This window comes from Lampris incognitus, chromosome 3, assembly GCF_029633865.1.
Source record: "Lampris incognitus isolate fLamInc1 chromosome 3, fLamInc1.hap2, whole genome shotgun sequence".
NCBI lineage: Eukaryota > Metazoa > Chordata > Actinopteri > Lampriformes > Lampridae > Lampris > Lampris incognitus.
In genome coordinates this window covers 20,301,711-20,320,042 of record NC_079213.1, presented here as the reverse complement: position 1 = coordinate 20,320,042, position 18,332 = coordinate 20,301,711, and the positions used below count along the sequence as shown (strand labels likewise).

The window sequence follows — 18,332 nt, the reverse complement described above, 5'->3', positions numbered from 1 at the left end:
CCATAGCTGAGCTATGTTTTCTTACTGTTATCTGAATCATAGTCATTTGCCTTGATTAATTTTATATCATGAAAATTGCGATGGTTAAACACATTTGAAGTCTTTTCTTACCATTGTTTTATTGCAATGAATGAAAGTCAATCAGTAGAGCAGCCATTCGCCTTCATTCATTTTAGATCATGAAAACAATGACGGTTAAAACATTTGATTATACATTTCTAATAAAGTCTTTCAAATTATGATAGCCTGATCTCTGTAATTTCATGTCAGACTTAGTTGTATTTGTGCGAGGGTCCGCCTAGGAGGCTTCGCATCCACAGGTTGACAGGCAAAATGTTTTTATTAGGTAGATTTTTTTTAGCTTGAGCGCTGCTTATTAAAAAAAAATTCCCCCCATATTTCCTGTTCAATCGTGGGCGCTGCGCCAAAGTTTTATAATGGCAGGCAAAACAAAGGTTTTTCTGTCCGTGTTTGCGTGTATTTCCCTTCTTCCAGGGTGGTTTGTCACCAAGTTCGAACACCGGAGAAGGGGAGATACGTATGCCTGGCGGAGAGCTGCACTCTACTGAGTGCACTCCACTAGTTCAGAATAGAACCAGAATAAGACCAAAACACAATCCAGATGAAGCCTATAGATTTTTCCATGATGTGGGTGCTAGCAAGTGAATGCTGACATCTTGGAACTTTTAAAGGGACATTAACAGTACAGTGCAAGAAATGGAAAAAAAAAGAAAGAAAAAAGAACTGGAATAAAATGATAAAAATAAAAGGTTAAGCATTTGTTGTTATCAATCTATTAACGGTGACGTGAAAGTCCAGTTGGACGAATTCAGATCCTTGTGAATTTTGGTGTTAAATAGAATAATGTCAAATTACTGTGTTCCAATAGTGATATGAGACAGCCTAAACCAAAATATGCGTCAGCGTCCTATTTTTTTTTTTTTTAAATGTATTAAGTCTGAAGTTTATTTTGAAGCACATGAAACATGGAGCTTTATTTTTCCAATACCCAACAGCTAAGCCAAATCAGAATATCTTTGACTTCTGTTAACTGGTAAACCCTGGCTGTATCTGTCAATCATCTATGGGTCATCTGTCTTTCCTGTTTACTGAAACACAACCTCTCCAGGCAACCCTGGCCTCCATGTGGGGCTCTATATCAGTAGGCTTTCACTGGCCCCTCAGATCAGCTCTAATAGCCAAGGTGGCACCAATAACTCTGCTGAGAAAACAACTTTTTACCCCGGAACTACCGTTACTAATAATGATTCTGGCTACCAGTTTAGATCCATTACTTCTATTGAACCTTATAGACTACGACTTTTAGTTTTAGGCAGCCAACGATAATGTGGCTACATCAGCCTTATGAGCAAAGGCTGGTGACTTCAGTTTCTCTCCTATGCTTGTCCAAGGGCAAAAATCAATGAAATATAATTCATTTCTTTCCAATTTTCTGTTACAAACACACTCAAAAAGAAAAAAAAAGTAATTTTGCTTTTCAAAGTTATACACAGCTCTTGTTTTTGAATTTTTACTGGCTAGGGAAATACTGACATAATACATTTCATCCTGGTATTGATCCAATACTAGATACGAGTAGCAGTATGAATATCAAAGTATCCTTGGTGTAGCCTTGATGTGCAAGAGGGGGAGGAGACGGGGTTATCCTGAAAAACAAAAACGTACTACACGTTTGACCGTTTTCATCAGATGGCGGTATTTTCCCATGGACCTGGACACAGGGTTAAGATAAGTGTTGGGTCATCCACTAAGAATGAAGCTATATCATTCTTGACTTCTATAGCTAGTTGTAAAACTTTAGAATAAAATCCTGCCCTCTGATGACTCAATGCCAGGACTTGATATGGCTTGGCAAATGAAACAAACTAAACAGTGTGTTGGTGTTACACTCTCACACTAACCTGTTACTTGGCTAAATTATGTTACACTAACAGTTGTATCAGTGGCATAAAAGTGGGTCGTGAACAGACGCAGAGTGGGTCGCGGACGGGTACTTGCTCATACGTGCTCTGCTCCAAAAAATAAAAAAAATCTTATTTCAATTTTCATAGGTCTTACAGAACTTTCTATTATGCACTTTTATTTTGAAACACTTTGAGTAGGTGCGTGCTTCCTATCTACAGTGCTCATACTGGTCCGACACAGTTGTCAAGGCAACCAGCTTAAGCGAACTTTACTAATTAAGCGCCAGCTCTTTTCAACATGGCCTTGGAACGAAAATATGACACACAAACTACATTAAATACGGGTTTTTTTTAATTGAAGACAGATGAGATGGAAAGAAACCTCAGTGCGTTTTCTGTAACAAGTTCCAAGCAGATGAAAGCATGAAGCCGTCGAAGTTGAAGCGCCATTTAGAAATGAAACATTCAGCCTATGCAGAGAAACCAGTTGAGTATTTCCAAAGAAAAATACACATTGCTGAGGTCATCCCAAAAGTTGATGAAGTCTTCACGTTCTATGCAAGAGCATGTATTGCACATGTCTTACCACATAGCTCATCATATTGCAAAATGCAAAAAGTCCCACATGATTGCTGAAGAACTTCTACTAGCTGCCACTGACATCGCTAGAGAGGTGCTGGATCAATCTGTAGCAGTCCAATGATACCATAAGGAGGGGAATTCAAGACATGTCTGATGACATAAAACAAGACCACAGCTCACTTAGGGCAAATGAATACTATGCATTACAGATGACTGAATCCACAGATTTGACAAACCATGCAGTTTTGCTGGTGTATGTGACCCATGTGTGGTAAAAGAACTTTGAAGAACAGTTTCCCTGCAGTAGAAAGCTTCCCACCACAACTACATGGGACATTTTCAATTCTGTGGACTTTTACTTGGGCTTGGTGGACCTGACCTGGGATACGTGCGTCGGGATTACGCGTTGGGATTACAATTGATGGCACAGCTGCCATGACTGGGAAACCCTCCAGGGCTCCAAATGCTACATGGAATCATTGCTGTTTGCATAGAGAGGTCCTGGCAGCCAAGGATATGGTGACAGTGCTTCATGACACTTTGAACGATGTCGTGAAAATTGTGAACTCTACTAAATGGAGCCTAAAGAACAACAGATGTTTCCAGAAGCTGTGCCGAGACCTGGGCAATGAACATTTGCAGGTACTGTACCATACGGTGGTGCACTGGTTATGGAGCAGGAAAGTTCTCTTACGCATCTATGAACCGAGAACTGAAATGGCAGCTTTCCTCTTGGAATGCAATGCACCACTCGCCAGCCCGTTTTATTATGATGCCTGGCTTGTGCAACTTACTTGTCTCGCGGATATTTTTGAGCAGTTAAACATGTTAAATGTATCTTTGCAAGGGAAGGCAAACAATATGTTTGCAGAACCTGAAAAAAATCAGGGCTTTCAAAAAGAAAATGGCAACGCGGGCAAGTCATGTTTCCAAAAGGAGATCTGATATGTTCCCCAATGCTCGTCATGACTTTACAAACTTGGACAGCACAGGCAAAAACACACTGAAGGAAACATTAACACCACATTTTAAAAAATTGCAGGAATGTTTCAATGACTACTTCTCTGAGCAACACCGGGATAATGACTGGGTATGTGATCCCTTTGGAATCAAGATGGAAAGCATCATGTTGCAAAGCAATGAAGAAAGCCAGTTGGTGGAGCTCTCATGTGATTCAGGTATTGAAAAATAAATTCACTAAGGTTAGCCTCTCAGTCCTGGTGTAGTGCTGACTGAATATCCATCCGTCACCACCCATGTGATCAAAATCGTCCTGCCATTCAGCACAACCTATCTTTGTAAGAGTGATTTCTCAGCTCTGGTCCAGCTGAAGACAAAACACAGGAACAGAATGGACTTTGAACATGGTCTTAAGAGTTGCCTTGTCTATCATCATCCCAGATTTTGAGACTTGTCAGGAACAAAAAGCATCCGAAACGATTAGTTCACAGCAGTGCATCTATACTCAGCATACTAAATTCAGTTCCATTGATATGTTCCTCCCTAAAGGAACTTGTAAATGTTATTCATGCTAGCTAGGCTTAATAGGGGTTTTGGAATCCAAAAATTATTTACGTTTCAATAGATTTCATTTCATTTCATGCACTTTGGTTTCATGTATGGCACTATTTTGAAAAAGCCCTTGTTACATTTTCTAGTTTGTTCCATGTTTTGACCTGTTCATGTTGCACTGCAACAGAGCTATTTGTATTGGGAAGATGGCCTTTTTGCTTTTTCATGTTTTGAACAGTACGTGATAGTATTGTTGAATGTTTCACTGATCATATTTTAAAATAAATAAGAATGATTTGCAAGTTCAATTATTTTTGGGTTGAGACTTAATGACCACATACAAAGTGGGTCTTGAGGCTAAACCACAGTTGAGAACCACTGTATCATGTCATTGTGTTTTTAAAGAATTTCATTCAAGATACAGCAAATCCACTAATGACTAACGTGTATATTTAAGTAAATGTTAGGTAAAAGCCCCAAAGAATATTTTCTGTTAAGAGTTGGAAACACAAAATTTGTTGTGGAAACTGTCAAGACTCGGCTACACATGACAAAAATCGTGCCTTAATTGGTAGACAATTTTGATTTTCTTTTAAAAATGCAAAAAAAAAGGGCCAAAATAAGTTTAACATTCATTTGATGATTTATACTGGATCAAAGCACGTATTATTGCAACTGAAGTTGTTTTGAATCCAATGGTACCGAGCATTTGATATAATTGCTTGTAGTTTTTGAGATACAGCCATTTCTGTATCATACTATCACATGGGTTACTCATTTTATAATTTTCACAAAAGCAAGTGGAAATATAGGTCCCTATCGTCACATGTTCAAAAAATGTATGCAGTTAACAACCAGATAAGACTCAAACGATTTATAAAAAAAAAATTTCCAATGCACTTTTAAGAGACAAAGGGAAACAGTGTCAGAGATATTGAGTTGGAGTGAAAAACTGAGATTTAAAACAGACATTTTATTCATATTGAAAATCACACAGGAATACTATATAAAATCCCTCTAAGGTCTGCACAATATAAATAACGGGCAAAAAAAAGATTATAATTTTTCTTTTTGACTATATTGTGAGAGTCCAGACTATGTGTATCAAAAATTACGAAGATCTGAAATTCCTAACCTATTGTTCTAGAGGTGATTCGTGGAGAAACAAAAAAATAAAATAAAAAAATGGCCACCCTTTGTGAATAACGACTAAATAAAGGATATTAAGAAAAACTTGGGCTGTAGCCTCATACTGTGACTGATCTGAAAAATTTTCATTGGATTTGTGCTAAACTGAGGTAATTGCTTTTTTGCTGTAAAGGAAACTGTTCATTTTTAAAAAGGTCACCAGTTTAAAAAAAAAGAACCGTATTGCTAATTATATAGTATATGGTTCTAAGGGGGTCTATTTCCCAAGGAAAAAAGGTCTTCGGATATTAAAGAACATCAGTTACAACATATTCTTTGTTGATATCAGCAATTAAACACTGTGTTACATTTCAAAACAGCAAATATCCTTAAACTTTCATTCAGCTGGGGTCCCATTCACTAACTCTTAATTTTTTATCTAAATGAGGTAAATCTAGAAAGGCAACAGTTTGATCTACTGTAAAAAGAGCTATCCTCTTAACTGAAAATATTGTAAATCCAAGTCCTTACTACTAATGACAAAACACTGTTTAATTCTTCACCTTACCCCACCCCCCAAATACCAGGCTCCAAGTGCTAGTAATCTAAACTATATTTAGGTAAAAAAGCTGTTATCTACATGTATCATAAACTATTTCATAATCACAATGTCATGAACATGTCCACAGTGTCAGGTACTCACCTTATCTTTACAGGGTCGTTGGCAGTTCTTGGCAGCACACACAGCATTTTCATCATTGGAGTCTTCAGCACCGGACCAGTCATACTTGGACGGGATGTCCAAAATCTTCTTCTCCTTTCTCTTTTCCAGCCCCTCTCTGATGGCCTCTGCCTTGGCTGCTGCCTTCTCCTTTCGCTTCCTCTCCTTCTCCTCCTTTGCTAGCCTCTTGGCCAGCTGCTTCATCTCACGATTTTTATCTAGGTTGAGTTTGAGTTTCTTCTTCTTGGGTTTCCCTCCAAGGCTAAGCTCCAAGCTGGACCTCTTCAGCTCCTTGGATTTAGCTGGCCGGATGTCTCCCATGCCAGAAGCCCCACCTGCTGCTGCGGCGGCCATCAGCATGTGGTGGTGCTCAGCCCGCTCAAGCTTCCTCTTCCTCTTCTTCTCTGAATCTTTCAGTTTGACCTTCAATGGTTTCTCCATCAGAGAATCATCAGGCTGGAGGGATGACATGTGGAGAGGAAGGGTGAAGAGAGACAGAGGTGTGGAAAATGTTATGATTACAGTTGAGACACTCAGCTGCCCCAGTGATTTACGAGTAAACAGGTAGGGGTTCAATTACTTGGTTGAAGACACTGAGACACAAAGCTATTGATGAACACTGGATGTGGTAGACAGCGAGCCTAGGACCTTCCAATCATATGCCAGTCTAGTTGACACACCATACTGACAGGACATTCCACCATTTGCTACAATACTGGAGGTCCTCTCTAACGCAGCCACAACTAGCTAGCCCTAGATCACTGTTCAATAAGTATGTAAAACACAGGGGTTCAACAGGCTACTGTCATCACCAATTTCTTCTTAATACTGTTATTTTTTATATATATATATAGAGAGAGAGAGAGAGAGAGAGAGAGAGAGAGAGAGAGAGAGAGAGAGAGAGAGAGAGAGAGAGAGAGAGAGAGAGAGTATTAAGCCGTCTGTGCCCTTTTCCTTTAATTTGTCACCAATCTGTTCTGTTTATGTCACACACACACACACACGGATGACAAAGGAAAAGCCAACATCAAGTGTCTTTGTTAGGTGTTGGGCCAACACAAGCCTCCAGAACAGCTTCAATGCTACTTGTCATAGATTCTACAAGTCTCTGAACTCTACTGGAGGGATAGAACACCACTCTTCCAAAAGATATTCCCTCAATTGGTATTTTGATGATGGTGGTGGAGAGCATTAACAGGTCAGCCCAAAATCTCCCATAGGTGTTCAACTGGTTTGAGACCTGATGACTGTGAAGGTCATAGCATATGATTTACATCATTTTCATACTCCTCAACCCATTTAGTGACCCCTCGTGCCCTGTGGATGGGGGCATTGTCATCCTGGAAGAAACCACTCCCATCTGGATAGAAATGCTTCCTCATATGATAAAGGTGATCACTCAGAATAACTTTGTATTGATTTGCAGTGACCCTTCTCTCTAAGGGGACAAGTGGACCTAATTCATGATTGGAAAATGCCCCTTACAGCATGACAGAGTCCCTGGACCCCCTCACTGTAGGGATCAAGCATTCAGGTTTTTCCTTTAATTTTTCACCCATCTGTGTGTGTGTGTGTATGTGTGTGTGTGTGTGTGTGTGTGTGTGTGTGTGTGTGTGTGTGTGTGTGTGTGTGTGTGTGTGTGTATATTTTTAGATAGATAGATAGATAGATAGATAGATAGATAGATAGATAGATAGATAGATAGATAGATAGATAGATAGATAGATAGATAGATAGATAGATAGATAGATAGATAGATAGATAGATATTATCCAGTGATTCAAGTAAATTCTTTTAATAGACAGTACAGGCCTGTTTCATGCCATAAGCATCACCAGCTTAGGGCATGAAACAGGCTTGTACTGTCTATTAAAGAATGTACTTGAATCACTGGATTATTTTGCTCCTTATTTGTTGAGCGCTTTTCCTACTTGAGTGTTTCTTTTAACAAAGTTTTATCTATCTATCTATCTATCTATATATATATCTCTATATATATATACATACATACATACATACACACTATATATATCATCATCATCACTCTCACACACACACACACACACACATAATATAATTTAATAATACTGCACTAAAAATGATCACTTTCGCAGTCTATTGACAGTGGACACAGCCAAATATGAAAGATTCAAGTTGGATAACATTGTTACTAACAAAAACCACATAATGTTAAAATAATACGATTTGGGCTTGGAAGCAAGACAAGGAGAAGTACTTATTTTGCAGCTGTGTACTGTCTTACACAGACCTCCTCATCCATGTGCAGGCCTGTCTATTAGTAGAATTTCCAACCAAGTCTACCAACAATAATTTCTTCTATCCCAAACCTAATGTTTGACTGTGTCCACCAATGAGTCCAGCTGTGAGACCAGGTTGCATAATGGGTGTGTTCCCTACCTCCATGACCTGAAGGAATCTCTCCTCAGAGGGAGGATGTGTGGCCTGCAGGATCCTCCAGATATGCTGGGTCTCATCCAAGGACACCTCGAGCAGATCCCCCACCATCATCAGCTCTTCTAGCTGGGCCTTGGCCTGGAGGGAAAGCTCCAGCACTGGGGGCTCTAGGCTGCGAGGCACCAAGGGAGTCTTCCTCGGTTGCTTCCTGGGGGTGCCCATGTCTAGGTAGGGGTGGTTAAAAAAGTAGAGGAGAGAAAGATGGAGAGGTGGACACAAGGAAAGTGTCAAAATTGGGAAACAGAAGATACAGAAATGTTTACAATAAATGATGTTGAACATAATATAATCACCAGTGATAAGATCGGCAACAATAAAAGAAACTAAAACAAAATAGCAGCAATCATTGTTCAGAGAAACAACTGTAAGATAAAAGTCCCCTTAACATCCTAAATGCATTGATAAATGAAATGGACAAGAGTATTGCATTGGGTCCCATCTTACTCTGGACACAGGTTTTGGAGGCTGAAGAGTAGGCGTGTTCAGCACAGAAGGAAGGTGTGGCAGCTGGCCACATGTGACTGACCACCTCCTCTGACTTGACGGGGATCTCCTCATCACAGAACAGGTATGGCTTCACCTCACCTGGGTCCTGGGAGGAAGCACAGAAAACTCAACTCAGAAAGAGACAGATACCGAATATATCATAGAAATAAAATTTAAAAATCAAGGTAGGTCACGTAGACTCAACCAAATTAAATGGAAACCTGAATGGGAAGTTAGTGGCTCAGAAATCAACAGGCTGAAAATTGCTACCCAACACGTGTGTGCTGGATTACACAGGAAAGCTTTTCTTTCTGAATCATTTGAGGGTATTTAAACGTGGCTGGGGAGAGATGTGAAGCACACTGTTGAGGTGAGGTATGTAACATTTGAGATGATCAGTTTATTTTTGAAGAGAGGCAACAAATATCTTGGGATCAGGTGACTCAATGTCATCATGTTTTATATGCAATAAAGTCAAATGTATTGTGGGGAAAAGTCCATAGCAAAACTTCTTTGTGCTTGCACCTAGTTTCTTTCTGTGGGGTCCACAGCACAAGGTCACTTACATAACAGCATCCTAGTATGGGATTTATTATCTTGGTCAAGGACACTTCAGCAGACAAGACATTTGACAATACTGGGATCTAGGGTTGAGTGATCTGTAGAAATTTTTCTACCGGCCACCATCAGCCCAACAAACGGCGATTGCTGATATATTCGCCCTGCCCTCCATGTGTGCTGACCATTTTCAGTGAATGCAATCATGGAAGAGCTCATTGCGTAAAAGAATACAAAATCCCCTGTTCGGGATTATTTTGATTTTAAACTGGACGTAACTGGCAAGCTGAAGGACCTTAATTAAGTAATTCTCCATCTTTGCAAACGAGTAATTCCAGCAAAAGATTCTAACTGCATATACAGTTTTTGGTCTAGTTCTCAAATAAGATTTATGAATTGACACTGCTTTTCAGCACCAATTGATTGGACAGCAACCACTAAAGATGGCTTAATTGTCATTTAGTCACTGCAGTCACTGCCCTGTTATGTGAAAGACTCATCGGAAATCAGTGCACCGAGAACATGCATATGACCCAACTCAAACTGGCAGTGCCTATTCGTGCACGCTTTGAATTACGCTTTACAGGTTACTTGTTTACCAAGTTGAATTCTTGAGGAGGCAGACCATTAAATCAGCAAAATAAAAGGACAAAAATCATGCAAATAAATAAATAATTGACGCAAAAAAAGACACAAAAAAAAACAACTGCCAATTGATTTTTCATATACTTTAGTAATCCCCGTGGGGAAATTATGCTCTGCATTTAACCCATCCTAGCTGTGTAGCTAGGAGCAGTGGGCAGCCGTCGTGCAGTGCCCGGGGACCAACTCCAGTTCGTCGTCTTACCATGCCTCAGTTAGGGGCACAGACAGGAGTATCAACCCTAACATGCATGTCTTTTTGATGGTGGGGGAAACCGGAGCACACGGAGAAAACCCATCGCAGACATGGGGAGAACACACAAACTCCACACAGAGGACGACCTGGGATGACCCCCTAGGTTGGACAACCCTGGGGTTCGAACCCAGGACCTTCTTGCTGTGAGGCGACAGCGCTAACCACTGGGCCACTGTGCCACTTTGGACTAAGCCAATCACCGATAGCCAATATACACTCACCGGCCACTTTATTAGGCACACCTGTCCAACTGCTCGTTAACGCAAATTTCTAATCAGCCAATCACATGGCAGCAACTCAATGCATTTAGGCATGTGGACATGGTCAAGACGATCTGCTGCAGTTCAAACCGAGCATCAGAATGGGGAAGAAAGGTGATTTAAGTGACTTTGAATGTGGCATGGTTGTTGGTGCCAGACGGGCTAGTCTGAGTATTTCAGAAACTGCTAATCTACTGGGATTTTCACACACAACCATCTCTAGGGTTTACAGAGAATGGTCCGAAAAAGAGAAAATATCCAGTGAGCGGCAGTTCTGTGGGCGAAAATGCCTTGTTGATGCCAGAGGTCAGAGGAGAATGGCCAGACTGGTTCGAGCTGATAGAAAGGCAACAGTAACTCAAATAACCACTCATTACAACCGAGGTATGCAGAAGAGCATCTCTGAACGCACAACACGTCGAACCTTGAGGCAGATGGGCTACAGCAGCAGAAGACCACACCGGGTGCCACTCCTGTCAGCTAAGAACAGGAAACTGAGGCTACAATTCGCACAGGCTCACCAAAATTGGACAATAGAAGATTGGAAAAACATTGTCTGGTCTGATGAGTCTCGATTTCTGCTGCGACATTCGGATGGTAGGGTCAGAATTTGGCGTCAACAACATGAAAGCATGGATCCATCCTGCCTTGTATCAACGGTTCAGACTGGTGGAGGTGGTGTAATGGTGTGGGGGATATTTTCTTGGCACACTTTGGGCCCCTTAGTACCAATTGAGCATCGTGTCAACGCCACAGCCTACCTGAGTATTGTTGCTGACCATGTCCATCCCTTTATGACCACAGTGTTCCCATCTTCTGATGGCTACTTCCAGCAGGAAACGCGCCATGTCATAAAGCTCGAATCATCTCAGACTGGTTTCTTGAACATGACAATGCGTTCACTGTACTCAAATGGCCTCCACAGTCACCAGATCTCAATCCAACAGAGCACCTTTGGGATGTGGTGGACCGGGAGATTCGCATGTGCAGCCGACAAATCTGCAGCAACTACGTGATGCTATCAAGTCAGTATGGACCAAACTCTCTGAGGAATGTTTCCAGTACCTTGTTGAATCTATGCCACGAAGGATTAAGGTAGTTCTGAAGGCAAAAGGGGGTCCAACCCGGTACTAGCAAGGTGTACCTAATAAAGTGGCCAGTGAGTGTATATGTCCAATTGCCCAAATCTATTGGGCTCACAATGATATTCCCAATTTAAATCTGACATCCTGTCATATTTACCTTCATGTCGTAGCCATAGGTCTCCCTGATGTCCTCATCTGAGTCCGTCTCCTCGTCATCGTAGTCCACAGACTGGCGAGGAGATGTGGCTCTGCTGAAGCCGGCCTGCTGGAATGTCTGGATGTGCCCCTTGAAAAGATACGCACGCACGCACGCACGCACGCACGCACGCACGCACACACACACACACACACACACACACACACACATAAATGTCATGACAGTGTTTATTTTTACCCTGAGAAAGTACAAAGCACAACCCCATGTTTTGATTGCAATAGACAATCAAGTGAATTTTCCCAAGATAATAAACTTTAACTCAAATCCTAGTTATTTCGAATCCTTCACTGTTCTAGTCCAATTCCAATGATAAAAGAAGGTCTGACAAAAAATCAGTTAAAATGACTGTCTCTGGAGAGCCCTGGTGGCTCACCTGGTAGAGCGCATACAAGCTGAGTCCTGACTGCAGCAGCCTGGGTTCTAATCTGAACCGGGTCCTTTGCTGCATGTAATCCCCTCTCCCTTTCCTGTCTCTCTCTCTACCGTCACTGTCAAATAAAGTGAAAAACACACACAAAAAAAAAAGATGACTTGTACCTGCAGGTCTGGGTTGGCAGCAGCTTTCTGCAGCTCAGCATTGATTATCTTCTCCGTTTTTTCCCTGGCAGCCTGCTCGACCATACGCTGACTCAGAACAGACAGCTTGGCCAGGGCAGAGGAGAGCTCGTCAGTGGCCAGGGCCTGACGTGCTCTGTCCTAAAAGTACAGAGAGCCAGGCAGGTAACTTAGTAAGTGACTGATGCCAAAGCAAACCATGGTGCAAACTCTTATTTCTTTTAGATTGTAATAATCTATTGCTTTTTACTGACCATTTCCATAATAACAGAGTACTGACTCATTCTATAGCAGAAAATTTCTCCATTTAAGTAACTAAAGTAATTTCTCAACTAACTAAGCAACAAGTTGTTAATCTAATAAGTGGGTTGGGTGAATTGTTAGATAAGTTATGCAATAAATAAGTGGAGGTGATAGGATGGTAGATTTGTAATAACATACAAAAAGGGGAAAAAGATTATGGAAAATACAGAGCCATATAACCTGTATCACAGAAAGTTGAATCAGTTCATCTGGACACAACGCCTATCTATTTATTTTCGGATCCCCCCCCCCTTTTCTCCCCAATTGTATCCAGCCAATTACCCCACTCCTATGAGCTGTCCCGAACTATCACATGCCTCCTCCGATACATGTGGAGTTGCCAGCTACTTCTTTTCATCTGTGAGTGAGGAGTTTCGCCAGGGGGATGTAGCCCGTGGGAGGATCACACTATTCCCCCCTGTTCCCCCCCGAACAGGCACCCCAACCTACCAGAGGAGGCGCTAGTGCAGCGACCAGGACACATACTCACATCTGGCTTCCCACCAGCAGACATGGCCAATTGTGTCTGTAGGGATGCCCGACCAAGCCGGAGGTAACACAGGGATTCGAACCAGCGATCCCCATGTTGGTAGGCAACGGAATAGAACGCCACACCACCCGGACGCCCCTGACACAACGTTTATTGAGAAAAACATTTCATCACTCATCTAAGTGACCTCTTCAGTTTCAACTGACTGCAGGTATCCCCACCCTTACAAGCAATACAGTGGTATAACAACTGAAAACAATGACCGTTTTCACATGCAAATTGCTGTGACCATTAACTTGAGTTACAATGTCTATGTGTACTAAACACAGAGGATTTGGGAATGGTTGCAATCATAGCATTGTAAGGTGGAGATGGATGTAATAATTGCAACCATTCCAAAATCCTCTGTGAAAAGCACACATTGCCGTTGTAAAGTCACGTCAATTTGCATATGAAACTGATCATTGTTTTCAGTTGTTATGCCACTGTATTGTTTATAAGGGTGGGGATACCTGCAGTCAGTTGAGACTGAAGAGGTCAATTAAATGAGTGATGAAACGTTTCTCTCAATAAACGTTGTGTCCAGATGAACTGGTTCAACTTTCTGCGATTTTCTTACCTGGATTATTGAGCATGCATAAAGACACACAACCTGTACTTTTGAGTGATTTGGGATGTGGTTATGAAAGAAACAGTGGCCTGCATGACAACAAATTATGCAATATACAGCAGCTGACAACCTTGGAAAAAACACATACATTTAATGAAAAACATTATGGATTATTGTTATGGATAATATTTTAAGATTGAGCTAGAGGTTTAAAAGAAGAACCAGTCAAACAATGTCGCAGCCATTAATCCTTATATACCTGCCAGCTCATGGCCCGCTCTGTCAGACACTGAAGAGCCTCTCCTTCAGGCAATCGCACTGGCAGCTTCTGCAGTGACACCAGCAATGACAGAATAGTCTCTAATCTCGGCCGCCTCGAGCGCTGGCAAAGAGGACACAGGAACTTGGAATCTTTGCTGTTGTTCTGCCAGCCTGTACCCATCTTCTTCTGTGAGCCTGTCTTGGGCAGCGGCACACAGGCTCCATGGAACCAGTCCTTGCACAACTCACACTGCAGCATGAAGCCACTGGCGGTCTTGCGACACAGGCAGAATTTTACCTCCTCAATGCGGTCAGCCATGGCCATCTTGGCCAAGTTGGCCGCTCGCAGAGAGTGAATGGCTTCCACTTCCTTTTGCTCCTTGGCTTTGAAGGCTGCTACAACGGAGGCCGGGTCTCGCACCTCCTCCAGGCCCTCGTCCAAGTCGCTAAGAGCATCTGGGTCAAAGCCTCCTCTCTCCTTCTCCAGCAGCTCCTTGACACGCTTCCGCTTGCTTTTGCTGTTGCCATAGACCCCAATGTCTACACGCGGACTGAGTACCTGAGTGAAACACACACACACGTGCACACGCACACAGGATGGTTACAATGCAAGTAACGGAGGCTTATGGGGTGTTGGTTTTAATCCTATATTCAACCATGCAACCTGGCTTAAAACACACACACACACACACACACACACACACATACACACAGACTGTGCACTGCAAGCACTCACTCAGTACGTTCACATAATGTTAGAAAGAGTCGATTTATTGTGTTAGTCCGACTAAAACTGGACTTTTAAAATACATGTAAACGTGTTAGTCCGACTGAAATCGTACTAAATCGAATTTCTCAAAGTCGGACTAACACACCTTGATAATGCAGTTGGGGATCGATTTACTCTGGCATCTATACGCTTCAATCGGCCCCGCACTGGCCTAGGTGTTCTGTGCATGATCCATAGTTCCCGCGGCGGTCTTTCACCCAGAAGTTGAACAGCATAGTATCAACAGTATCAACATGGCGAGTGCTAGAGTGAGAACCATGCATTTCTGGACAGATGAGGAGACAAACTTTATGTTGTGTCAGCTAAAAGGAGTTGAATATCCTAAAGTACATGGATGGAAGGAGAACGCGGAATGGCGACCTATTTAAGAAAGTGGTGGAAAAGTTGGATGAAGCAGGATTTAAAAGAACCCCCCGAGCAAATCCGTGTTTGGTGGAAGCACCTCAAACAGGCCTACTACAATGCAAAGAAAAACAGTTGTCCATGTTTTCACCGCTCCACATGGAACCCACTTGCTGCTTGCTAACTTGTTTGTCGCTTGTTTGGTATGTGACGCAATAGGTCAACTGGAAGAAGGACCAATAGTAACCAACTGAAAGGGGGCACATCGCCATCTACCGTACCGGGGCCGGACATACTTCCGTCAATAAACTGATTCTCCCCCAGTTCTTGTATACTGGGACAATGACAGTAGTCCAATTACATGGCCTAATCAAGCTATAACCGTAGCTCGACTTAACTGTGCATGTAAACGCATTGACTGTGTGCAGTTCAACAGAATAATCTAGATATGTTGTCCCACCTGGAGTAGTGTATATGTAGAGTTCTTCTTGAGGAAGGTACGGGCAGTCCTCTCTCTCCAGGCTCGGGCTGAGGCTACATGAGACTCCACCTGAGCCAGAGGGTCCAGCCTTACAGGGATGGAGCGGCCCCTGGCCAGCAGGCTCTCTAGTTGCTCCAGATAGGCATAGCTGCTGCCACTCTGGATAGGCAACGCGTACAGTGATTGGGGTTAGAAACACAAATTCAAATAATTTCATGTCAAGAGTGCACTGGATAAACAAACTATGGGTTCATTACTTCCCTGTAATATGAGTAGGGGAAAAAAAGCATTGTGGCAAGGGCATGGTTTGGGCATTGGTTTGGGGGCAGTGAGAATTAGGAGTGGCTCATCTGGAGAATGAGGAACACCAGTTTCGAAAAAAATTTCCCTGCATTTTTAAGGGGTGTGTGCCTTAGCAGGAAAGGAGAGCAAGCCTGGATATGCAAATCTCCCAATGGCTGTTTTGTTAGTCAATAAAAATTCCCTTTAAAGAGCAGATCAGTTTGCCAGGCTTTTTAAGTATGCTGTTGATAAATACTGTAAATTGGAGCACTGTCTCTGCATAATCTCTCCAAAGAGCTTGAGCCTTGTTACATACATAATGTCAATCTAAAACCAGTTGATCAATCCCAGAAAAACCAAAGTTTTTAGATTTGTAGTGCATGAGCAAGTATACATGCAGCACCTTTGCCCAAGCGAACTTAAACAGGATATGTGGTGTATGATGAAAAATGACTGGCTATGGCAGGTATCCAACCCTTTAAACCTTTTGGTTTAACTTTGGGATAGTCTCTCTACTCACAATTTTAGGTTTGCAATGTACAAACCAAATATTTAAAGTTCTTACATGCACATTTACCAGCATGAACGTATATGATTTCCGCATATCTAGTGTATGTTACCATGTGTTTTACTGTTACCTGGATAGCCTCGACCTTGGTGGTCCAATCCTTGGCTTTTTGCAAAGCATCTCTGAGGGCCAGCACATTGGGCAGATAGGCTGGAATGTTCCTGGCCTCCAGCACAATACTCTCCAAGGTCACCAAGCTGTGGCGAGGCCTTTGGGGATAAATGACAGATAGAAACAAAACAGTGAAGTATGATTCAAGTGGGGAAGGCTATGATGTTTGAATATGTGTCAGAACTGGATGATTTGTTGAGGGTGAAAACTGTCTACTGAAGCATAAATCTGTAACACTGCCCTTATAATAATAAAAACTATCATGTTTTGATCTTTCCATGTGAGAGCTCAGACTTTTGATATTGTGTAAGCCAAACTATGGCATTTCTATGAACATACCATGCACAGGAAAAAAGTAGCAATACAAAGATGTGTGTGTTTGTGTATGCATGTGACCTCACCTAGCCTGTAGGCAGGCACGGGCCTTGTCCTCCCATCTTTCTGATACAGTGAGGATCTCCTGCAGTTCGGCCATGGCCTTCTCCACAGCATGGTGTGGGGCCAGTCCCACCCCAGAGTCTATGAGCCTCTTCATCAGCTCCAGTGTGACGCGATGGGGCTCTGCCAAAGTCACTCGCACCTTGGATGTGATGACGACACTATAGTCAAGTTTCAAAGAGGAATTGTCGACATGTTTTCAATTGGGCTGGATCTGACTTTTCATACTGTGGGATCCTCTTGTTTAGCATTTCAAGTTGCCTGTCTAAAATGGAGTAGAGTAGTTGAAGCAGTATCTCCCCTGTGTTCATTATGCTGCGTTACACTCAGCCTCCTAAATGACTGCCCAATTCTTATGACAAATATCAAAATTAGATCAATTTCTAAGCTAAAACAGCTACTGTACTTAAGCTGATCCTGGATTGGCCTCAGAGCCTTGGTGGGCATGGAAGAGAACATGGGTTTAAGAGAGAAAACAGGTTGCAGAGCCCTCACCCCAACAAGGAATTGGGGGGGAAAACTGCAGGTAACACCTGTAGTGAATAGCCAGTGGAGGGGAATACAGGTGAAATCCACAGCTTCAGAAAAATTAAAGCGGACGGTTTGAATACAACCACTCATCTCAAATCTCTCTCTCTCTCACACACACACACACACACAGTGATCCTGAGCATAGTGGGCGCCCACCTCATCCAGCCAGCGAGCCTGTTGGAGCTCCTGCTTGAGTCGGGGAAGCTCAGGCAGCTCCACATCTAGGCCACTGCCCAGGTCCAACAGGGCCTGCAGCTTGGAGGAGTCAGGCATCTCGTCTGCCAGCGCCATCTGAGCACGCTCATGGAAATCCTCCACATTCTCCAATAACTCCTAGAAATGGTGTGGGGGCGAGAAAGAGACAGATGGAAGAAGAGATTTAACAGCAGTAGTAGTTCAACAGAACAGATATAGGAATAAGAGGTAAAGGAAAACAGAGACAGACAAAAAGAAGGAAGAGGAGAAGAGACAGATTCAGGTAGAAAAGAAAAGAAAACCAAAAAAAGGTAAGGAATTACATTATGATTGAAATGATGACAGCAAAGTCTACTTAACTTCAAATTTGATTAGCCAAGGCAATCAGGGACTTACCTTGACTTGTCTTGCCTGGCTGATGATGCAAGGCAGCCGGAAGAGCTGCTCAACGAAGGCTTTGAGCTCCTCTACTGTCAGCTTGGTACGACCCCGACTACTCTCCGGACGCAGACGGCTGCTGGAAACACA

The 18,332-nt window shown here is 42.5% G+C and overlaps 1 protein-coding gene across 2 annotated transcripts in view; it reads right to left on the bottom strand.

The window, feature by feature from the left end:
* The window catches only part of kdm5a (lysine (K)-specific demethylase 5A), a 42,423-nt gene that overhangs the window by 2,667 nt on the left and 21,424 nt on the right, over positions 1 to 18,332 (bottom strand). Inside the window, exons 18-28 of one of the 2 annotated variants that reach the window (XM_056276090.1) lie at positions 18,201 to 18,321; positions 17,766 to 17,942; positions 17,042 to 17,220; positions 16,600 to 16,738; positions 15,659 to 15,838; positions 14,065 to 14,625; positions 12,385 to 12,543; positions 11,788 to 11,916; positions 8,788 to 8,935; positions 8,287 to 8,507; positions 5,851 to 6,324 (exon numbers count right to left, since the gene is read on the bottom strand). In XM_056276090.1, the coding sequence (XP_056132065.1) occupies positions 5,851 to 6,324; positions 8,287 to 8,507; positions 8,788 to 8,935; positions 11,788 to 11,916; positions 12,385 to 12,543; positions 14,065 to 14,625; positions 15,659 to 15,838; positions 16,600 to 16,738; positions 17,042 to 17,220; positions 17,766 to 17,942; positions 18,201 to 18,321 (2,488 nt within the window). The remainder of the gene's footprint in view (positions 1 to 5,850; positions 6,325 to 8,286; positions 8,508 to 8,787; positions 8,936 to 11,787; positions 11,917 to 12,384; positions 12,544 to 14,064; positions 14,626 to 15,658; positions 15,839 to 16,599; positions 16,739 to 17,041; positions 17,221 to 17,765; positions 17,943 to 18,200; positions 18,322 to 18,332) is intronic. The other variant, XM_056276091.1, reaches the window with a different exon arrangement.